The sequence below is a fragment of the Mus caroli genome, unplaced genomic scaffold (genome assembly GCF_978045245.1).
Source record: "Mus caroli unplaced genomic scaffold, Mus_caroli_1 scaffold_6, whole genome shotgun sequence".
Classification (NCBI taxonomy): Eukaryota; Metazoa; Chordata; class Mammalia; order Rodentia; family Muridae; genus Mus; species Mus caroli.
In genome coordinates, this window is record NW_028227261.1 from 90,073,582 (window position 1) to 90,097,913 (window position 24,332).

The 24,332-nt window shown below is 42.2% G+C and overlaps 1 protein-coding gene across 3 annotated transcripts in view; it reads left to right on the plus strand.

Annotated features, from left to right (window-relative positions):
- Astn2 (astrotactin 2) overlaps positions 1-24,332 on the plus strand; it is a 1,028,198-nt gene that overhangs the window by 742,927 nt on the left and 260,939 nt on the right. For all 3 annotated transcript variants that reach the window (XM_021160104.2, XM_029476271.2, XM_021160105.2), the window contains 3 exons: positions 1,069-1,193; positions 4,695-4,799; positions 8,054-8,233. In XM_021160104.2, the coding sequence (XP_021015763.1) occupies positions 1,069-1,193; positions 4,695-4,799; positions 8,054-8,233 (410 nt within the window). The remainder of the gene's footprint in view (positions 1-1,068; positions 1,194-4,694; positions 4,800-8,053; positions 8,234-24,332) is intronic.

The following is a 24,332-nucleotide window of genomic DNA, read 5'->3' on the forward strand; positions in this document are numbered from 1 at the left end:
AACATCAGGTATTTTTGTATTTGTCTCTGATTTTCACTTCAAGGGTGCCTGTGCCAGGTGGCAAGAGGAAGGTATAAACAGCCTCCTCCTTTTGTCATTTCCCTCCCTCTGCAGTTTATAATTAGTGCTTCTAACTTTGAGGGTCTCTGAGCATGAAGTGATCTCGCAAGTCAGGTTAAATAGGGAAATGCCCTTGATATGCTACTTGCCAACTGGCTGTCACATTTCCTGCTTACGCTCTCCTAGTGTCAGCAAGCTTCCCATCTCCCGTGGCCAGCTGTTCCATTTTTAGGTCAGCCTATTGTCTAGAATAATGAGACAGTTGCCATCACTGTCCTCTTAAACCATATCTATCCAGGATTCACCATTCCTGGGTCACCTAGGGGTTTGTCTTGTGGATCGCTTGGAGTCAAGCCCACGTGAAGTTAGGGTAAGGCAATGAACACTAACTAGTCTGGGAGCAAAGAGATCTAGGTTTGTGTCTGATCTACTGGTTGTTGTTAAACAAGATATCCCATTTCCTAAGACCTCAGGCTTCCAGAGTGGTCTGAGCCAAAGTATCTGCAGAATTCCTTCTATCTTAACACATATGCATTTTTCTGAGCGTTCTTTTGTTCAACTTAGCTTTGTTTCTCCTGCTTCAAACGCTGTTTGATGCACAGTTCCCTCACATCCAGGTTTACCCCCTGTCATTGCTTATGCAAAGGGATGCTTAACAGCCAAATATATAGTTTATAGAGCCTCAGAGGATGTCTTAAACAATTGGCAGCTTGATCCCATTAAGCGTTTACAGCAGCCCTGAGATCTAAGCCTCATTTAAAGGAAAGGGAAACTGGTTGCAAGAGAAACAATAAGTAGCTAGTCAGTGGGTGCTCCAGGCTTTGACACCCAGCCTGCCTGCTTTCTGTACCCTATGGTAAGCTTTGTGCTCTCAGAGCTATGATTCGGAAAGCTAGCATTACATTGATGCCACCCAGCCTGTTCTGACAAAGTTCCTGCCTTCCTGCCTCACCATTGCTATGTTCCCTTCCTCTGCTCTGCAATCTCTTTCTTTGCTCTGCCCCACAGGGAGAATAACTTCATCAAGGACTTTCCACAGCTGGCAGATGGGCTGTTGGTGATCCCGCTGCCAGTGGAAGAGCAATGCCGGGGGGTTCTCTCTGAGCCCCTCCCAGACCTTCAGCTTCTCACAGGTAAGATGCACCTTTCAGACCTCTGCACACTCACTGACTCAGAGCCATCCTTCTGAGGTGCCAGAATTTTCTGTCTCCACCCAGGGTGTGTTGCTTACCTTCTTTATTGTCTTCCAGTCATTCTGCTACCTCTTTCTTGGCGGGGGGCGGGGGGTGTGGAGTTGATTCTCTAAGATACAAGGATCTGAACTCTACTTTGGTGATATAATTGTTGGGTGGTATACATTAACCAGGATGACCACCATTGAGGATGGTTGAATCTTGACAATTAGAGGATTGTCCCACAGGAATTATCCTGCAATGTGACAGACACCTCTATCACTCAAAAGCTCTGAGTGACAAAGAGTAAAAGATCTAACAATCATGGAGCCTTTCCTGTAAAGCGGTATTGACAGAGAAGACGGCACATAGACGGATGGTGTTCTTGGGAGGCAAGGTCTTGTCTGGTTTTCAGCCAACATGATCAGCAAGTGTCACTAGTCTGCTTTCCGATGGTTACGGTGATCATATACTCTTCCATGGTTGCAGAGCTACAGCATAAATTATCATCAAGGATTAAGCCTAATTAGTCTGGACTCTAAAGTGGATGCTTTATCTATTATCTTATACCACCTCCCAGACTTGTCCCACTTCAAAGAAGATTCAGATCAAATGAACCCACAGATGAAAAACCTTCTGTAAATTGTGTTAAAGACTTCTCTGCTTTCCTTAATTTCCCCCTTCCTATGATCACAGAAATCCTAAGTGACATGGAGTATTCTCGTTGAATTTTCTCCACTGATTGGACATCAAGTCTAGTCTATTATATCCTTCTTGAGATTCATGTCTCTTTAGAAAACTCCCTTAAGGGAGGCTCACCGTTTGTAAGAACTGCTATTTCTTCACATGGTCCATAGGAAAGTTCTATAAAGACCCTGACCCATCATTGATTGTTGTATATTTTTGGAGAGTGTCCATCTTTGCAACGGGAATATAACTTTTTTTTTCAAAAATAGGCAAGGAATAAAGATCATGTATGTAAGATGTTTGGTTTACGATGGTTCTCTCATAATTGTACAGATTATTATAACTCCATGCATTGGCTCAGGGACATTTGAAAGTTTCCTAATAAAGGAATTGCTATATTTGCTATAATTCAAGGGATTTTTTTAATTACAAGAGGCAGTAGTAATGCCTCGGTGGTTAAAAGCACTGACTACGCTTGCAGATGACCTGGGTCTGTTTTCTAGCACCAACATGATGGTTCACAACCATCTCTAATTTCAGTTTCAGGGCATCCAATATCCTCTTTCAGCATCTATAGGCACTGCACACACTGATCACAGACAAACAACCATACAAAATACCCACACACATAAAATAAAAATAAACCTTTAAAAAATAATTACCAAGGCAAAGCTATCTTCTCTCCCAGAGCTTCATCTCATCTCCTTTCCTCAAGTGGCAAACTGCACACAGAGTATGAGGGTGGGCAGAGAGAGAACCAGGGTGGTTTCCTGATCAAGAATACAAAGAAAGGATTCCATCTAGGAAACTATAAAACTCCAACTGAATGCTGAGATCCATTCTGGACTCTGTAGGAGAACTTCAAACAATAGAGCCCCTGGCCTTGATGACAAGAACCCAACCTTCTATTAGACAAGTTTATATTCCAGATGTAAAATGAGGGATGGAGTAATGGCTACTTATGAGAGAGGCCCAGAATATAATGAGAAATGATAAAGATAGCTTTTTAAATGGCTTGATAAGCATAAGGTACCTCCATGCTTTTGAGCACCACATCACACAAGAAAAGGGTTCTTTTAACAGCCCACATCAGAATGTTCAGTTTTCTTGTGTCAGAGGGGAGGCCCCATTGTTGATTACAGGCCACGCTGCACACTACAGCTGTGAACATGGCCAGGCAGTAGCAGATGGGACAGAGAAAAGAAGCTGCCTGGAGCTGGGTGTCAGGGACTCCTTGAATAGACTAATTTCTTTGCCCTGGGTAGGAGCACAGTCTTCTCTTTCCTTCTTCCATCCAATCTCTCTTTCCTCTCTAGCACCACATAAGGAGCATAGGCAAGACAGAGCAGATAAACAGGACATATTTATAACTAAACATCCTCACTTCAATGGACATATCTTTGGGGATCATGAATATTTTACTTGAAAATGAAAGCATCTAAAATTATATTATTCCTGAAAAGGCTAAAGATGGAGAAAAAAAAAAAAACAGTTGACAATAATGGACAACTTTAATACTACAGAAATGACCAGGAAGAAATCATTTGTTCCAATGAGATTCTCATTTTAATCTCCGTATCAAATATCTCTTTAAGTGCCTCCTCACCAGGAGACAAGAGAAACGGATATGGAATGTGCCTTCTATTTGCAGAGGCACAGGAAAGCACAAATACATAACAACACTAATAACTGATAATATGACTAGCATTTCATCTTTAATGCATTTTTTTCATGATTATGAAAAAAGAGAATTCAGAGCCTTGGTTGGAAATTTTTAGAAATGGAGATAGATAGAAATCAGAAAGCAGTACTTTTTTTTTTTTTTTTTTGTCCTGGATCTGTTACCCAGTGTTAACTGCTTGTCAGCATGTTTGTTGTATTTTTTCTTTGTTTACACTGCATCACTACAATACCTGTGATTTCTGTAATGTGTTTTATGGAACATGCTTTCTCAGTGATCCCTCTGTATAAAGAAGTCTCCATGAATAACAGCATCTTCACAGAGCCTTATCCTGTGTTTTATTATAATACAGTGAAAATTGAAAAGTTTAGTTTGTTTAGCCATTTCTCATTTATTTGAATTGGGAAATTTTATATAGATATACAAGTTTACCGCATAGTGTTCACAAACGCCCATATTTACAACCAATGGTCTACAGCAAGGGCAGCAAGCACTAAGGGATGGGTGTATGGTGGGTATCTAGGGATTTTTCAAGAGGTCTCTGTTGTAACTGTTCAGCTCTGCTCTTCAATGTAAAAATCAGCTGCAGTGCAGTAAAACAAATGGTCTGAGAAAAAAGAAACTATGTTCCTGTCCCCAACAGTTCTACAGGCCTACAGGCACAGAATTTCTCTTTTCTAAAAGAGCTTTCAATTCTGTTATCATATTCAAGTCTCACATTATGTCCCCTGAGATAAGACAGCAACAGCAATGGATAGCTGCAATGTCAAATGGGAAATCTGAGACAATGAGATGTCTAATATCCATGATAAGTTGCAAATGGCCTTGGGTAGGTGGGGTACAAATTTGACCATTTGCATGTAAGGTAGAGGGGCATTAGAAGCCCAAGAGAAGCACAGAGATATGGCTAAAAAGCATGGTGGTATAGAGCTGGTAAGGTGGTCAGTTCTAACAGAAGCAACAGTCAGGACCAACCAATCTTATTTTCACTTTCTAGAGGTGAGCAGTAAAGCCGAGCCCAACACTGCAGAGTGTACATTGTTCTAAGTATTCTTCATTCTTGTCTCATGTGGCCATCTTATTTCTCCCTCTAGGAGACATCAGGTATGACGAGGCCATGGGGTACCCCATGGTGCAACAGTGGCGTGTCCGGAGCAACCTCTATCGTGTGAAGCTGAGTACTATCACCCTCTCAGCAGGTGAGGACTACTGCCCAGCTGGCATCCAAAGGATTTACCATCACACAATACATGGTCTCAAGGGATAAGGATGCCCTAAACTGTGGCTGGCACTAAATCATGAAAGAGCATCTAGGTTGAACAACATAGCATGCAGTGACGTTAGCACGCTGCAGTGGGGACCATAAAGTAATGGGACAGTATGACACAGAAAGAGCTCCCTAGAAGAGATGTCTGAGCATGGTGAAGAAGTATGGCCACCGGAAGGATAAAAACAGTAACCTAAGCAATATTTGTGTTCCAGAAGTGTGTCTGTCTTGTGATTGTACCTTCTTCTCTCTTCAGTTCTCTTTGTTTCTTTCCTTGGCCATCATAGCAACAACATGTAGCTACACTCTTTATCACCATATGCACCTGCATCCATCATTCTTTATCCATATGAGCCCTGAGCTCCAGCAGGGAGTGTAATTTGTTGTTCTTGAGATGGGACTTCTTTGTTCATGGTTTTGCACTTGCCGTACCTTCTGCCTCGTTCTCCCTGCCTGGGGTGTACACACTAAACTCTTTGGTGCCTCCTCCACTCTCCATTCTAAAAAATAAAAATAAAAATAAATAAATTAAAATAGAAAAGAAATGCCAGGTGTTGGAAAACCCCCAGGGAAGTACTACCAAACTATCTGATTTGTATCTGAATCATGTCTGTCCACAGGAGAACTGGAGCCAGGGCATGGAAGCTGTTTATCCCAATGTCTCCAGAAACTAACAGAGTATCATTGTTGGTGTCTGTGGCTGATCAAAGAATAAGATAAATGAGAACTGGAGAATATGGTATTAAATCATGGTGCCTGGGAAGAGGACACCTAGCTGGGGGGTTTCGGCTCTGGTTCTGACAACACTGTCACTGGCTTATTGTCAGTGTGTCCCCTAATTATTTCTTGAGTTTTTCTCTCTTTTATTACTATTTTTTTTTCAGTACTACTTTAGTCATCAGCAAAATGGGGCTCTTTCATCCTGGAGCTCGGAGGACTTTACCCTCTGGGAAGTACAAAGAGTGATTGTTGCTGACATCTGTCAAGCATGCTATAATGTTTCATGTCTTGTGGTTTGCAGCAGTTCCACAAGAAAAGTAATAATCTAGCCTATCTGTCATCAGTTAAAGAAACTGGAGGTCCAAAAGGCTAAGCAACCAGCCCAAGGACACACAGCCAGGCAGTGCCAGAAGAGGAAACAGAGCAGGCATTTTGATTGTATTTTTGCCTGTCTAGCTAAAGAGCCCTAGGGCATCTCCAAGGCATTGTCATTTATTACTTAACAGAAACCATCTCATTATTAATCCCACTGTATTAATTACTCAGTTGCATGAGTTAACAGGTTGATGGAGAGAGGTTGTTCTAATCAAGCACCCTTTCTTGGAATCCTATTTCGGTTTCCCTTCCACCCCCTCACCCTGCACTTGTGAATTTAACTGTGATGTTCCTGTTAGAACTACAAAGGTGTACCTGCTTTAATTAATCAGTAATGATGTTCCTGGAAGCTCCTTGTAAATCAAATGTTGGCAAATTGGAGCTCATTTTCAATGTTGGAGAGGTGCTTGCACTTTGATGTGGCATTGGGTGGTTTTTTTTTTTTTTAATATAATAACGATGGCTGGTATATGTTGGGCTCAAGGAGCTGGTGGTGTTTCTGACTGGGATGGGCACAGGAAAAATGCATTTGTGAATTTAGAGACAGATAAGGAGGCCGTCTATCTGTAAAACTGGTAATCCTTCAGAGTGTGGGGTTGGGGGAGAGAAAGAGGAGGTGGGTGTTCTACACAGGAATCAGCTTATAAGAAAGGGGTAACTTCATAGTATCTTTAAGCATGGGTGTGTCTTGGGAAGGGGTAAATTCATGGATGGGGACAGTGTAGTCTTGGGGTACAGCCAGTATGTAAAAGAAGAAACAGTGATAGAAATCCCAGGCTTCACTGAGTACAAATTAGGCAATAGGAAGTAGCTCAGGCATTTCTCTAGGCCCAGATACAGTCCTGGGATGTTGTCTAGTGACAGGAAGGAGGGCACAATGTTTAAGGATGTGAGATATAGGCTGTTTTAGACAAAGAGCAAAGAATGCCAAGAAGAATGAATGGTGACAACATTTGTCAGGGACAGCATTTGTCTGGGCTTCACTTGTAGTGTCAACTCAAATCTAACTGCAGGGTGCTGCAGACTCCTCCAGTATATGGGATATCCGGAGAGAGAATTCAGAACAGCTGCATGGATTCTAGATGAGTTAGCCTTCAGTGTAGATGGGGACCTGATCGACAGGGAGCCCTTCCTGGCATTTGCTGTTCTCTAAATGCTCCGAGTTTGAAAATCAAGGTAGCGCGTTCTGGGCTGTCATTACTCCTTCGGAAGCTTTCCAAGGTGTTTTCCATACCAAAGCTGTGTTGGTTGCCGTGGAGAGAATTGGGGAGTAGCTGAATGGTGAGGGAAACAGTCTCCCATGCTGGAAGGCCCTGGAAAGAACAAGAAGAATGAATGAAGGACAGCAGCTCCTGGGTTACACCTTAGCCAGCCCTGGTCTAGGTCCAGCAGACTGAGCAGCACACTGTGGTAGTACAACAAGCAGCCAGAAAACTCCATGGCAATCTCAATAGAGAAAAATGTTCACTGACTCATGAAACAAGGGCAAAGGTGGAAAGGAAGATGAGGTAGCAAGAAGCTAAAGCAGGTATGAAATCTACGGAGCTGGGACCAGTGCAGCAAAGGGACTCCAGGCAACTTACTTGGAGTAAAAAGAAAACAGTGTTTAAATCCTTTGGATTCAGTTGTTATAAGCTTGAATCAGTTTGGTATAAGCTCTGTTAGCTGGCAAGCCAAAATCTGTTACTTATAGTCTTTAAGCTTTGGCTTCTCATTAGGTTGATTGGGGATGTGGTAGGCAACATTGCAGTGTTTGGACTAAGAGAATAAAAGCATTTAATGGTTTCCCTTATCTGGTATACATTAGCTGTCCAATCATAGGCCTCATCTCAACTCTCTGGTTGTGTCCTTAAGTGACCATCATGTAGGTTGGCAAGTTGTTGTCTTCTGAAGGGTTCCACTATGTCACCTTATCTGGCAGTGAAAGTCAGCCTTTGCTATAAGCAGGTAAGTCTAGAGATGACAGCCTGCTGCCCCTGTGATAAGAATGAAGGCCGCATAACCTAGCTGGGAAGAGTCCTGACTGGCATACACATTTTTGGCCACCAACTTTTGATGTCTAAGCACTTACACGTTCTCCTCTCCCTCCAGGCTTCACCAATGTCCTAAAGATCCTGACCAAAGAGAGCAGTCGGGATGAGCTGCTGTCCTTCATCCAGCACTATGGCTCCCACTACATTGCCGAGGCTTTATATGGTTCTGAGCTTACCTGCATCATCCATTTTCCCAGCAAGAAGGTCCAGCAGCAGCTATGGCTCCAGTATCAGAAAGGTAAGCCTCAGGGGCAGGGCTTGATGGGGGTGTTGGCCAGAAGTGGTGCCGAGGAACAATGAAACACCAGAGCCCATTTCTCCTATCTGTGAGCTGGGTGGGCTTTGGCAATTCCCTGGCTTTCTCTGAGCTTTGCTTCATGATGGTCCAGGTGAGAGAACATGCTGCCTCATGGTTCTTTCATTCAAGTGTTAGAACTCTTTTCTTATGCTATAGGCGCATTTTGTTTTACGGTGGTTTTAAACATGCTTTCCCCCTTGAAAGAGTTGCCAGAGATGAAGGCAGAGGATATGGAGTGGTATCTCCATGAAGCTTTCTCTTTAGACTTCTTGGGGAAAGCCAGGAAGAACTGTCCTGCTTCTCGAGTCCCAGGAAACAGTATCAAGTGCCCCCCACAGAGGGGCTGTTAGTCTCATGGAGAGTCACCACATCTTCAATTTCCCTGATTCTCAGCTGTCAAGAGATTTTTATTTTCTTCAGCCTAAGGTGGTCTAGTGCAAAAGATGAGTCTCTGACACTGACTTTCGGAAAGTCATTCCTTTGTGTCCTCAATGTTCCCTTCCTGTGAAATGTATACTTCAATAATGATTCCTATGTACCCACCACAGGTAAAGGGGGAGGTGATATATAGACTAGCATTTTTAAAAAATCGGAAGTATCAGACACGTGCGCGCATACGCCCGTGTGTGTGTGTGTGTGTGTGTGTGTGTGTGTGTGTGTGGTGTATGTTTCTTCACATGAGTATAAATGTATGCCACCTGTGTATGTGTATAGGTGTAAAGGCCCAAGGCTGACATGAGGAGTTCTCCTAGACCGTTTCCACCATCAAGGCAGCATCTCTCATTTGAACCCAACTTCACGTATCCAACTAATCTAATTAGCCAACAAACTAGGGCAACTCCTGCATTCCACCCTCTGAGTGCTGGATTATAAGTAGCCTGCTCTGTCTGCCTAGCAGTTATATGGGTGGTAGGGATCCAGATCCTGGTCCTCGTGCTTGCTAACTGTACAGCAAGTAGTTTAACCACTGAGATATCTCCTAGCAGCATACAATGATAGGTCAGTCTACTTGAGAAATGGAGTCTCACAGTTGAGAAATCGAGTCTCGGACATGGTGAGTGCAGTGCCCATAGAGACACAGCTGATGAATAGCAGAGCCAGTGTTGGAACTCACAGTTGGAACTGTCTACCTACAAAAGCCCTTTCCTTTCCTTTCCTTTCCTTTCCTTTCCTTTCCTTTCCTTTCCTTTCCTTTCCTTTCCTTTCCTTTCCTTTCCTTTCCTTTCCTTTCCTTCCCTTTCCCTTCCCTTCCCTTCCCTTCCCTTCCCTTCCCTTCCCTTCCCTTCCCTTCCCTTCCCTTCCCTTCCCTTCCCTTTCCTTCCCTTCCCTTTCCCCCCTCCCCGCTATGTTACACTGCTTTCTGTTATAGTTAAATTATTTGTATCAATTAATTGTGAAATAAAAGGCCCTTGATTACAAAGGGTAAGAATTGATGATACGGACCTGCTTGCACCTTCTCCACAGGACTTAATCCCCACCCCCCTCCCAGTCCCCCAGCTCCAGGAAACCCATAAGTCATAAACACAAACCACAGAACATTGTGGCCCTCGGAGGAAATGAGAGTGCAATGGGAGGAGGAAGTCTGTGCTAAGTCACATAGCTCCACATATCAAGGCAAAGTGAAGTTGCTTCCTGCCATCTTTCAGTGCTTGTCAGCTGCTGACTATGCGCGTATGAGATAGAACCCCTGAACCTACCTTGGCCACATCTTTCTTTCTGCCTTTGGAGGCTCTGCATCCCTAGCTGTGATTGCATCCCTGCTTGCTTCCTGCATGCAACTGTGTGGGGCATGGTTAGTTTATAGGCTCAGAGGACATAATTGAGTTGTCAGGGAATAGCTCCGTTTTATGGCTATGACAATGACAGTCTTTAAGGAAGTGCATTAAATCAATAGAAGTCTCATTGTACCACCCTATAAATAACGTGACGCATCATTAAGCAGGGCAATAAGCTTCAGGACTTTGAAGTAACACAATTAGGTTATGTTTATATATATATTTAAAAAAAAAAAACCTCTCTTGCTGTGGCCACTGAACTAATTTGCTTCATGCCCTATTCGGGGCCTGGGATACTACTGTGATGCTAAATGTCATCCCATTTCCATCCTTGGTTGCTTTCAGGGCCTAGGCTTCCTTGTTGAAAAAAAAAATCCCATTCCTTGTAATAAAAATGGAATATGCTACAAGAAATATGGGAGAAGAAGAAAAGCTAAAAGAACAGCTGAAGTCTCCTCAGCCACCCCCCTCCTACTTCAAGGACTGGGTGACTTTGATGTTGGAGCTTTCTGTCTCTGGGTTTCCATTCTGCATATATTTTTACTCCTTTCATGGTCTATATTTGCTCCAAGAAGAATATAGAGATGCTCTGAAGCCAAGATAACCATTTGCAGTCTCTCTCTTTTTCTCTCTCTCCTTCACAGTATGTGTGCTTTCCTATGGTCCATTGGAATTATTGATTTATTTTCTGATAATGGGGAATAACACAAAAGACTGGTGGCGGTGCACCCCTTTAATCCCAGCACTTGAGAGGCAAAGACAGGTGGATTTCTGAGTTTGAGGCCAGCCGGGTCTACAGAGTGAGTTCCAGGACAGCCAAGGCTATACAGAGAAACCCTGTCTCGAAAAAACAAAACAGCAACAACAACAACAAAAAAGACTGGGGAGGTTATAAAATGAAGAAAAGATGTTGGGAACACTTGGGTTCAGAGACAATTGATAGCATTTCCCTTCTGAGCCATCAGACAAGTAAAATCAACATCTGCTAAACACTAGGATCCTGTTCAGTTAAATCTTTGTGGTCGTTAGGTGGGAGCAGAGCTTGTGGGAGGGGGAGCGTGAGCAGCAATGAAGTGGGACCCATCTAAACTTCTTATATACCCATCGTAGCGTTCAAGTTTTCAGATGCCTCATGCTAAGTGAGAGACAATTATTCCCTTTCACAACTTTTAGGTGAATGAGAGGAAACACCACAGGTAAAATGTCCAGTACTTAGTAGGTACATGAAAAACAGTAGGTTGAAATAAAATGAACATTATAGATATCAGCTGAAGAATCTAGACCAGGCCCCAGCCCTACTTAATGTGTGACCCCTATCTTTGTTTCTCCCTGTGAACTACATGTGCCATTGAAAGAGGGTGGCATTTGCAAATGTCTTTTCCATTCAGCAGAAATGTGTAGCTTTTTCTAGACTAGAATGAGCATGCTGGGAAAAAGATCAAATAGGACCTGGCAATCAACAGTGAACATTTTCATAGCACTCTACAGTTGCTAGGTGACTATACTCTTATCCTACCATCTACCTCCGGGGAAGCAAAGAAGAAAAGAGTAGTACACCTCCCTTTGTAAAAAGAAGAGAAGGTAGGCTTTCTGTACCACATACTCCTCAATGAGAGCACTGGGGACTGAATCCCAAACTGGACCTAAAGCTTGCTTCACTACAGTCAGCATCTCTAGACATGAAAAAGAAATGTCATAGCCCTTTCCAGGCCTAAAGTCCTTATTTGCTAGTTCTACCCATTTGAGGAGTGGCTACTGGGAAAAAGAGCTCAGCTTAGTCAATAGTTTCTTCCATAGGAAGAATAAGGGGCCTGAGAATTTTCTTCTCTGTTATAGGGGCAAAGTAAAAGTCAAGATAATAAATAGCTCCTGGATATGCCAAAGATGAATGAAAAGATTCAGGGAGGTAGATAAAGGGGCTTGAGCTTTCACCACTCTGGAGGAGCCTGGAGGACTAGGCAGGGCAGTAAAATGTTACCTGAACTGACACTAATCCAGGAAAATGGGGACTCTAAATGCAATTATGTATCTAAAACCATCACTGAAAACTAAGAATCCTAGGTGAGATTAGCATGTAAACTGCTCAGGTTCCTATAATCATCACCTGTGTGCCCATGCCTTTCTCCAAGCTCAGGTGACATTCTGAGTGTCTTATGTTAGTATTATGCTTGCAAAACACATTGCAGTATCTCCCACCCGGAGCTGGGGCATTATTTCATTGTCTGCCTTGCTAGCTGCATGTTCTACTTATCTGTGACCTTGGTACTGAGGCCTTAGTTATGATTGTTTATAAAGTCATTCATGAATAATGTCTTTCTCTTGGGAATAAAGCAAAGTTTCATAATCGGCAGGGTCATCCTTAAAAATCACAGGCATAGGCCAAGGCCCAGCCTCAGCTTAGAGAGGCCTTCTGAGAGAAGGAGTGTCTAGAAGCAGCGAAAACAAACATCTCGAAGTCAAATCCCGGGTCCAGGCTGGCAACCTATGTTCTGCTGGAAACGGCCTTCCAGCCTGCTTTCTCTGTTCTGCTTTCTTTCTCTGGAGATCTTGAGACTGCTCTCTGTAGACAGCTTTCTCTTGCTACAGGGGTCCAAGTAGTTCTCTCTTGCTAATCTAAAAAGTCCTCTGGGTAGCTCATCTCTTGCAGATCATAAGTCCAAACTTTATTTTACGTATCAATCCAGTCATTTCCTCCAGGTTTCCATTTGATTATCCTACAAAAGAGTATCCTGCAACTCCGGCCCCTTAATTTTTAGGAGACAACAAGCACACATTTTCTTTTAACACTGCAAAAGAATTCAAAGATCTGCCGCCTCTGCTAAACGACAAACTAGCTGGGTAGGAACCATCTGGAAATTACCATTCCTACCACACCTGGGCCTAACCTTGCTCTGTCCCAGGCTGACCTTGTACTCAGGAATTTGTCTGCCTTTGTAAGCATAAAACAAACAAACAAGCACACAAACAAAACCAGTGTAGCTGGGTGGGATCTCCTTCAATCACCACTCCCTAAACATCTTTATCTCCTTTCTTAGTATTTTTCTGGCAGGTTGGCTCATCTCGCAGATGCTTTTGTTTCTTTAGATTTGTGAAGCCCTTCATTAATTCATGTGGCATTCATGTTTTTAGAGTTCTTTTTCACAGACTTAAGGGTTGTTCTGAAGGTCCCAGTGTTTACCATTTTGTTAAAACATTAGCCAGACCTTAGCCTCCTGGATTCCTGTTATCTCTGATTATCAAGGAGTCATTAACTTGCCCTGTCCCAGCGACAGGAACCAAGTTATTCTGACCCTATCAAGGCCATTCTAGACCCAGCAGGCATAGTTTGGGCCAGCTGTCTGATCATAAGCAAATGGGTCTACTCTGTGAGACAGTTTCCATATTTGCAAGCAGAGTGGTTGTATAGTCTATATAAGATAATGAATTGGTGGATAGATGTGTGTACTGAGTTGGAACAACTAATCATTATCCTCATCCAACTGACTCCTCTACCCATTTAGATCACAGTGATCCCACATACGTATTCAGAGGTAGAGGAAATGTAATTGAGATTTTACTAAAATCACATGTAAATTGATACAGGGTCAGGGATGGTTCAAATTGTTCTAGAATAGGGAGTGGTCCAGTGAATTCAGCTACAGTATTAGAACCAGAGGCATGGGTTATAGAGGCAGACCTGAGAGGAACCGGCCAGGGTTGGTGACACCTTCTCCTATGTCCCTAGTCTGTGATGGATACAGAAGTTACAGGTCCTCACAGGTTATTTTATAGTTGCTTTTTACATTTTGCAGAAAGTGACTTTATAAGTAGATAGCTATGACTATGTGACATTATGGTTTAAGCTCTGTGAGTAAACAGAGAGAATAAAAAGGAGGACGAGGAAGAAGAATAGGAGAAGGGACAAAGGGAAACCCAAATCCAAAGAAGCAGACAGGAGGCTAGAAGCAAAGCAGCTTAAATCTTCCAAGCAAAGAGCCTCCCAAGCCTTTGTGCCTTGTGAAAGAACATTCTGTTCCGCATACCCTGTTCTTGAATTTTCTTGAAGCTGTGGTATAGGGAGATGCTCCTGCAGAGAAACATCCTTTTTCAAAGGTGTGTTATCTCTATTTTACTTTTCCAGGCCAATTCTAGGGAATGAATTTCCATCTGAATTATAACACTGGTGAATGCCAACTGGAACACTCCTGGGCTACCTTTTGGCTATTTGAAAGGCAGATCAGGACATTGGACTGGAGGAGGAAAATACCAAGATGTAGTTCACTGTCACTTCCTCTTGTGCTGACAGGTGTGGCCAAGGGCTGTTGTGAGCTAGAGAACTCTCCCGAGCTCTCTATTTCCTGAGGGAACTTGCTTCAAAGACAGCAAGGAGACATGAAAGGGCTTGTTCTTGGGATCTGAGACTGCTAGGGTGCCAGTTGACTTCCCCAGTGATTTCATAACCTGGGGCCAATTTTTTTCTTTCTTTCTTTTTTATTTTTTTCTTTCTTCTCATCTTGCATGACCTTTCAGTAGCATTTGACAGTCTACTGCCTCCAGCTTGATGCATTTCTGTGCTTGCTTGTATGAAACCAGATCTTCCTGTGTTCTCCCCTCCCTCCCTGTCTGTTGCTCCTCATCTCCCTTCACAGGCTTCTCCTTCTCTGCCAGATCAGTAACATAGCACAGGAGGCATGTGTTTTTGGTCCTTTTCCTGGGCTATCTCTGTGTCAATCTATTAGATTCTCTGTTGTCCCTACACTCTGGCCTCACCATATACATGAGTTAAAACTCTTGTTCCAAGCCTTCTTCCAAGGTTTAATAACCTGCTTATTCTCTTATAGCATGAACTCAAACCCACAGAACCCAGTGCTTTGCTAGAATTCTAGTGAAAAGTGCCATTATTTGTTTAGAGTCTGGGAAACCTCAGCACCTCCTTTTCTCTGACTCCTCTGCCCCATTTCCAAACCATCGCAAATCTCATCGACTTGCATTTCCACATAGTTCCTGGATGTTCTTGCCTCTCACCGTTTCCACCTTACTCTTGCCTTCTGAGCCTAAGCAGACCATCACAGCTTGTTTAAGGTCCAGTGTTAGTCTCCTACCTGAAGCTACTCTTTATCCCATATTAGTCTGTACCACACAACAGTCCTAATGTATGTATGTGACATTCAGGTTCTCCAGAGGAACAGTACCAGGATAATGACACACACACACACACACACAAGAAAGAGATACCAGTAAGAGATATGGTCATAAATTCATTTTGATGAAGTAGTTTACGTAGTCACAGAGACTTAGGAGTTAGCAGGTAAGAGACCCAAATGAAATGATAATTTACTTCTAGACTACTGGTATTATGTAGTATGTAGTTGTAGTCAGGAAGCTGGGAAGCTTAAAGCTTAATAAGAATCGATATTGGCATGAGGGTCCAAAAAGCACAAAAGACCATCAACAAGCTTAGAGCAGCCCTGTAAGAGTCATTCTTCCAGCTCAGTTGTCAGCCTAACTGTTCTGTTGAGGCCTTCGAGGGCTTAAATGAGGCCAATTCACACTAGAGAGGGCACTCTGCTTCATTCAGTGTAATAGTTTAAATACTAACCACATTCAAAGTTATTCCCTCCCCCATCCCCAGGATGCTTGACCAGACATCTATGCTCCCATGGCTCCATCAATTTGCCACATAAACTTAACCACTACAGATCAAACTGGAGGTCTTATTATGTTGTTCATTGGTTTCAAACTCCTGAGGCTCTTATCATTGGACTGAGGGTAACATCTAAACTCATTTCCAGAGCCTCACAATCCTATAGGTGTCATCTGTCCCCAGCCAAGCTCTTCAGTGCCATATGCCCTATGTTCTCTATTATTCGGTCTTATTACCCTTCTTCAGATGCTAGGGCACTCTGTAGTCCTTTTGACCCTTAGCCTGGTCAGTACCCTGGGTATTGACCTTCATAGGCTAGATCACTTTAGATCACTGAGCTTGAGTTATTTTTGCAGGAGACCTTTCAAGAAGAATCAGGCTAAGCTGAGCATCTTCCTTGCACTCACTGAAGGACGTGTACTTGGTACATATACCTCATCTCAGTATGCAACTTTAGATTCGTAGTGTGCGCCTGTCTATAGCACCTCCCTGGAAGCTCTGTGAAGGTAAAAATCATTTTGCTTGGTAAATATTTGTAGCATCATACTTAAGCATAGATCAGTGATATGTATTTAAGGACAAGTGAGGATATAAGCCTGGGGGAGTTATTTATGTCATCATATCTAAGTCTAAGTGTTCTCTATATTAGTATTTTATTGGGAAAGGATGCATAGCCTTCTTGTGGTCTCAATGAGTCCCTGCTTCTGGAAGAAAGAGGGATGTTCATTCTTGAAGTTCTGTTCAGAAGAACTTTGGGGATGATTTGAGAATCCTAACTTTCTTGGACTCAGATACACCTGGCTCCTTTATTGCCAATCTGCATGACTTCAGGGCCTACTCTACTTTCCTCAACTGTAGCATGGGTTAAAATGCTCAGCCTGGACACATCCATCTTTATTTTGGACCAACATAGGATGGAGAGCTGGCCAAACACCTCTTTCCCTTTGCCTTATATTCTGGCTTCTGTACAGATAACTGTAGGGCCAGTCTAGCAATAAAGTATTGTTATTTTTATAGCAAACGGAGAGAGATGGAGGAGGTTAAATAGAAGCTGGACACTTACTTTGCAGCACAGCAGAGGAGAGAGCCCACTTATTTCTTCTCAGAACCATGCAAAGAGGCGATACAGGACGTGCTTCATTAAACACAAATAGGCCCGTGAGATTGCTGTTTCCACAAGATAAAATTACCAAAAAAAGCATTTGTTCCCCATTTTAGATTGAGTCCATCTGGAACAGAACACCCTAGTCTTTTTTCTTACGGGTGTATACCAAGAATAATAATCCCTCTCATGCACTCAGCCACAGCGAAACTTACAAGGCACTTTCACACACATTCCTTCATCCAGTTTACTCTTCACAACACATCTGTAAGGTAGGCAGCGCTATCTGCATTTCATGCTTGAGGGAACTAAGGCTTAGAAGGGTGAGGTGACTTGTCAAGGGTACACACCAGGGAGCCTGGTGGAGCAAAGATTTGAACCCAGGCAGCTTTAATCACAAAAAGATCAGTGTTCATCCAACTATTTCACAGCAGCCTCAGAGAGCTCTTTAGCTGTTGGTGGGAAACCCAAGGGAACCTTTGCTCATTTGTTCCATTTCTCTTACGGCAGCTGTAAGAAGAGAAGACAGCTAAGACCGAAGGGTTAGCTCTCAACTTCTGCAAATGTAAAAATAGTCTCCTCACCAGTCCTCCTTGGTACACGTTGCTAAATCTTACTTTAGGGGCAGCATTATGAGGTAAAGTGAGGAAAACCTTAAAAGGTCAGAGTGGGAAGAGCCATTAGAAAGCATCCAGCTAGGCCTACATTTCTCTTGGAGCCATTACAATTGCATGGCAATCGTGCTTGGAGGACTATGTCAAGAGAGATTTTGGGTTACGACCCATCTTAGTAGTGTAGAATACAGAGATTGCTTCACAATGTCTGCCATAGGAAATAATGACTCATGTGTGATTTCCTTCCTTGTGTATGTTAGCCATTCTCATTCTCTCTTCTTCTGGCAAAGTCAAGTTGAGGACAATTTATGTAGGATTAGTCCTCAAAGCCACAAAGGAAAAAGCAGTGTGCTAGGTTTTTTGTTTGTTTTTTTGTTTTTGTCTTTGTTTTTGTTTTTTGTTTTTGTCTTAACTACTGTAAAAATTTAAATAAGTTTAGACTCCTGGTTGCTAAAACCTCATATAAATTCATAAGCAAACAACATTAATGTTTTGGCAGACTGTTTATTATTTCATATAATATAGTATGCATGAGTATATGTGTGTGTGTATATACATATGTGGATATATTTGCCTGCACATGAACATAATCAAATGTAGGCTGTACCATACCTGAAACTCTGAGGACTTATGGGAACTCACTGAAGGAAACAGTACTTGGTAGAAAGAGTAAGAGATTGACACTATGATAAGCCAGTTATCTTGATTCTATTTAAACTGGAACCAAACCACTTGATTCTATCATAGACCAGGTCCCCGGCATGGTCTGCAGCGTCTAAAAGGCTAAGGTTATTAGACAGGACATCTCTCTATCAGCTGTATTTTACCATGAATATGAAGCTTCCTTGAACAGAATTATGAAAGTTTTGTTCTATACTCTTCACTTTCAAAAAAAGGTCTGAATACAGGATATATTCGCTGACACTTTGGTTTTCCTCAGGCAAAAGTTGGCCTGAGATGAGCCCTGACCACTGTTCTCAGGGATGCCACAAAAGCTCTTTCATTTTTCTCTCTGCCTCCGGTGATGGCTTTTTTTCACACTCCCTTACTTCCCCAGCATTCTTCAGTAGTATGTTGACTTCCTGATATCTGCCATGCTCTGTGTAATAGCTGGGAAAAAACAAAAGGTAGGGTCACAGTCAATCAGGGGAAGCTGACATACAGAATGTCCCAACATTTTTAATTTTATTCTTTTACTTTATTTTTTAGAGACTATAATATAATTGCAAAATTTCTCCCTTTATTTTCTTCCCTCTAAACACTCCCATATGTCCCTTCTTGTTATCCTTTAGTAAATGCTATGACAGAGGAGGCTAAGCAATGTGTAGTGGCACAGAAGCTTGGGAGCAGAGGTGCATGGCTAAGAGATGGAGCCCTGACTCTGCAAAGGCCTTTGGAGGCATCTCTTTGGATGTCTAGGAGAGTTCTGGGGATAGGGCATCTAAGTGAGCATTTGTCATGAAAAAATGGAGAGGAAGGAGATTCTGGGCAAAGTTGAATGCGAGGAAAGGCCCAACATGTCAGAGTACTGTTTAAACATCCTGAAATAGTTGAGATCTTTGGGTGATCTCAAGGCATGCCTATGGCTTCTTTGATGAACTATTGGGTGTTGCTATGCCTCAAATTACTTAGTACTTAGAAAAGCTGCAATACCTCCATGCAAAGCTGAGAAATGTTACAAATAGAAAGGATTGAATCACTAGATGATGCAAATGAAGTAAAAATAATAAACCAATTAAGGAAGCACCAATGAATAGCTGGAAGAGCACTTTCATCACACATGGAGGTTGTGAAGAGGCCATGGAGTCTGTGATGAGCAATTGGTAGAAACTCAGCATGAGTCAGTCAGTGTGCCCCCTCAATAATAACTCATTGCCACCCATACACACACCAGGGTATGTGTGAGACATTTGCCCATTGTCAGATATGTGACTTGAATCAAGGAATTTTTGAACTCTGAGACTCAGTTTCTGTAATCTTTAAAGTGAGCCCAGTAATGCTTATATTGCATTATTGTTATGAGAATGAGGATCAAATGAAATAATGTTTAGAAAGTGACTGTCATTGCACCTGACATATAATAAATGCCAAGGAATGCTAGCTATTATTATTTTCATTTATTATTGAGATACACTTTATCCAACAATGATCATTCATATTATTGGTTTTCCCAAGCAAAAAGCATCATGGTGTAGCTCTTTCCATTCCCAACTATAGTAGTGACAGATATTTGCCTTTTTTGCATGATACTTATTAAGCCATGGATATTTCTCCCTGGTTAATCTGGGAGCTTTTGAGGATGAGCTCTGCATGAACCTGGTGGTGGGAATAGAAGAACACAGTGTTGTCTCACAGCCTGGCCTGGAGCCAAAGTGGAATGTGTGAACCATGTCCACCCAACAAAACATCCATCTCATATTGTTCAATAAGAACACAGTGGGAGGATCTGCTCATTGTCACATAGCTGGTACTAGGCAGAAGCAGAATACCATTCTAAAACTGTCTGACTCCAAAATCTACATAACCCATGACATTCCTACCCCAACAGTTACCTTGTACTGGAACTCATTATCCAGGAGGTACACTGAATACTTCATGGTGTAGCTTAATTTAATTTTTACAGCTTCTATAGTCGGTATATTTATTAGTAAGAAATTAATATGTCGATGGCATAGGAATAAAATGAGTTAGCAAAGGCCAGAGAGATGGCAAATGAGAACTTCTCTTCCTTTCACTGTGTGTTCTTGCTTCAGTGCCATTGTTATTTTACATTTTGCTATCATTTAGTCATAGGGAGTGCTTGAGAAAGTTTTCTTCTGGAGAAGCATTTCTCTCTGCAATAAATCAAAGTACTTAGTCAAGGAGAGTGAAAAAAGAGGCAATCAGGTCTGTGTGATATCAGGCCTCATGATACTAGCTAGCTGGATTTAATATCACCTTAGCTCTGGCACAGAAGGCAGACTCTAAACCAGGTCTTAAAAACTGGCATGGCCCACTGCATTGGCACTGATCTTAGTACTTGTCTGATGTGCCAGTGCTGTCCTCAAGCTTCCCTCCTAGGAGCCCTTGTTCTCAAGGTCCTGAGTTCCTCCCTTTCCTTGGATGCCCAGAAGTATGAGTATGGAAGCTTCTTTCTTTGAGAGATCATGGTGTAGAAGAAGAAGTCCCTAACATCTGGTGCATAAAAATGATGAATATCTAAGAAAGAAAGGATCCTTAATGTAATACAATGATCAATATAAAAGTAAGCAACAGGGTCTTAAGAACAACTAACTTTCTCAAAGGAAGAGGGTTTAGACTCAGATGGTAGACAACTTCCTTTCTTTTCTAGGTTGAGAGGAAATATAAGAGGCTATGTATGTAATTGTATCTCTTTGTCCTGGAACAGCTTTAGTGACACATCCTATAGATCACACCATTGAAAAATGCATTTTTAAAGATGATATCCCAAAAGTTCCCTATACCCTCCCCCAACTCTGCTTCCCTACCCACTCACTCCCACTTCTTGGCCCTGGCATTCCCCTGTACTGGGGCATATAAAGTTTGCATTACCAAGAGGCCTCTCTTCCCAGTGATGTCCGACTAGGCCATCTTCTGCTACATATGCAGCTAGAGACACAAGCTCTGGGGGTACTGGTTAGTTTATATTGTTGTTCCACCTATAGGGTTGCAGACCCCTTCAGCTCCTTGGGTGCTTTCTCTAGCTTCTCCATTGGGGGCCCTGTTCCATCTTATAGATGATTGTGAGCACCCACTTCTGTATTTGCCAGGCACTGGCATAGCCTCAAACAAGACAGCTATACCAGGGTCCCTTCAGCAAAATCTTGCTGGCATATGCAATAATGTCTGGGTATGGTGGCTGATTATGGGATGGATCCCCAGGTGGGGTAGTCTCTGGATAGTCCATCCTTTCATCTTAGCTCCAAACTTTGTCTCTTTAACTCCTTTCATGGGTATTTTGTTCCCTATTTGAAGGAGGAATGAAGTATCCACCCATTGGTCTTCCCTCTTCTTGATTTTCTTGTGTTTTAAAATTGTATCTTGAGTGTTCCATAGTTCTGGGCTAATATCGACTTATCAGTGAATGCATATCTAATGACTTCTTTTGTGATTGGGTTACCTCACTAAGGATGATATCCATCCATTTGTCTAAGAATTTCATGAATTCATTGTTTTTAATCGCTGAGTAGTACTCCATTGTGTGCAAATGTACCACACTTTCTGTATCCATTCTTCTGTTGAGGGACATCTGGGTTCTACAGATTCAATGAAAATGCATTGTTGTGCATTCTTCTTTTCCCCTGTGACTTTGCATGGAGACAAAGAAAGGGTGAATCCAGACAGGAAAATGACTTCCAGTTATTTCATAGTTGAGATGATTCTCTAAAGTGAAACAAGTCAGAGAGAATAGAGAAAATCTAATCTAGGAAGCTACAGTAGGGTTAATTAGTAGGCCTAATGCTACGTTGTCCCGAGGATAAAGAAAAGAATAGATGGATGTGAAAAAATATTCAATTGCTAGTTTAATGTATAATGATGAGCCAGCTTTGCACAATCATAAAATTTTGACCTTAGCTACATAAAAAGATGTTTTTTTAGCTCACAGTTTGGGACGTTCAAAGTCCTCAAATCAATCAGGAATCTTGTTTTGGTGTTCAGAGAGATGAGATGTGAATAGAAACGGTAGTTGTTTATGTTGGGGCAAGACCTTACATTGTGAATCAGAAATGAGAGGACCAGACGAGACCAGATACAGCCTTAAAAAATTATCAATTATCTCTAGAAAATTAATAAGGGGCCTCATTAAAAACTGCCTTCTGAGTGAATTCCACCTAGGTTCACATACTAAAGGGTTCACCACTTCTAAGCTTTGAAAACTAAGCCTGCAGTCATAATGGATACTCAATGCAGAGAGTGACTCAAATTATGTGCAAGCTTTAGAAAATAGGACTTTATGAATCACCGGGAGTAGAAAGTAAGAGGTAATAAAATGGCGGCTAGAGAAGGTTCCAGGCCTCCAGGCTATGCAGCCGCTGGTGCTGTTTAGGTGGAGTGAGGAATGGACGTGGTGGATGGGGTAGAGCTGAAGTCAGCTGGAGCATGCTGAGTCTGGGCTTCCAAGACGAGAAAATTGGCAAAATGAAAGGCAATTAGTTATAAGCCACTCCAATGTGGAAAAGGCTAAGACCTGAAAAATAGAGATTTGGGACCCAGTTGCAAAAGATATTGAAATCACAGAAGACAATATCTCCCAGAATAAAAGTTAAGTTCCTCTTTGCAGTTTGTTTCTCTGGGGAGCTACTCCTCCAGCAGACTCTGTATTGCCTTTGACGTTTTATTTAGATAGTCTTTATTGCATTCAGAATTGCTTATGCTATTCTGTTTGGGCTCAGTTTTATTTGTGCAAAACATTTTAAGATATTTAAGAATTGCCTCCATACATACCAAATGGCTGGAAATCATTGATGAGAAAAAAGTGTATCTGTGCCTGTTGTCCTTAGAATGGAAGGGTTGTGTTTGATTTTTTTTCTTCTTCTTCTTTCACTAGCAATTACTGGCTCTGGTACATCTTTTCCTCATTCTGTGACCTTTTTCCCAATGTATCAATTAGTGCAAGCTTATTCTCCTAGATCCAGCTTCTAAAGCCTGGATCAGGTGAGATGATATGTGGATCCTATCCATCTGTATCCCTCAAGCCATGCCATTTAACTTTATTCCAGATGTCTTTACAGAATCATTAAGCAAGTCAAACAACTTTCACATCCTGGGGCTTAAGAGATTTATAGGTTTAGTATTTTTAAGTTTCAATATTGAATGCCATTCTACATTTGACTGCTCTGAAATTAAACTTAACCACATTCTCATATATCATGTTATGAAGTCATTTTCAATATTCAACTCTAAAGCTTTGTTGTCTCTCTCAAGCAGGGGAGTGCAGAACACCCCCCCACACACACACACACCTAGTAATATTGAGGCTGGTGGTAAAATATACACATAACAGGATATGAAAGGATGTGTTGCTTATATAATGAAGCTTTTGAGGAACACCAGAGGGGGCTCCCAACAGCTTCAGAGAACAGGAAAGAAAACCAGTTCATCTTTTTGTTTATTTTTGTGATTGTATCTTAATTAAAGCAGTGCTCTCTTGCCCTTTCTCTCCCCAAACCCTCCAGAGTATTCCTCCATTTATTTATTTATTTATTTATTTATTTATTTATTTATTATTTGATTATTTTATCTATTTACATTACAAATGTTGTCCCCCTTCCCATCTCCCCCCTGCAAATCCCTCATCCCCTTATCCCTCATCCCCTTTTCCCCCTCCCCCTTTTCTCTAAGAGGGTGCCCCCCCCACCCACCTACCTACTACCACCTTATCTCTCTAGCATCCCCCTTCACTGGGGCAACAAGCTTCCACAGGACCAAGCTCCTCCCATCCCATTGATGTCAGATAAGTCAGTCCTCTGCTACATATGTAGTGGGAGCCATGGACCAATCCATGTAAACTCTTTGGTGGTTTCATCCCTGGGACCTCTAAGGGGTCTGGTTAGTTGATGTTGTTGTTCTTCCTATGGGGTTGCAGTACCCTTCAGCTCCTTCAGTCCTTCCCTAACTCTTCCATTGGGGTCCCTAGTCTCAGTCCAATAGTTGGCTGTGAGTATATGCATCTGTCTTAGTCACATGCTGGCAGAAGAGCCTCTTAGAGGACAGCCATACTAGCCTCCTGTCTGGATGCATTTCTTGGTATCAGCAATAGCGTCAGGGATTCATGTAGGTGGATGGGGTGGATCTCAAGGTAGGGCAGTCTCTGGTTGGCCTGTCCTTCATTCTCGGCTCCATTTTTTGTCCCTACATTTTCTTTAGACAGGAACAATTCTGGGTTAAACATTTTGAGATGGGTGTGTGGCCCATTCCCTCAACT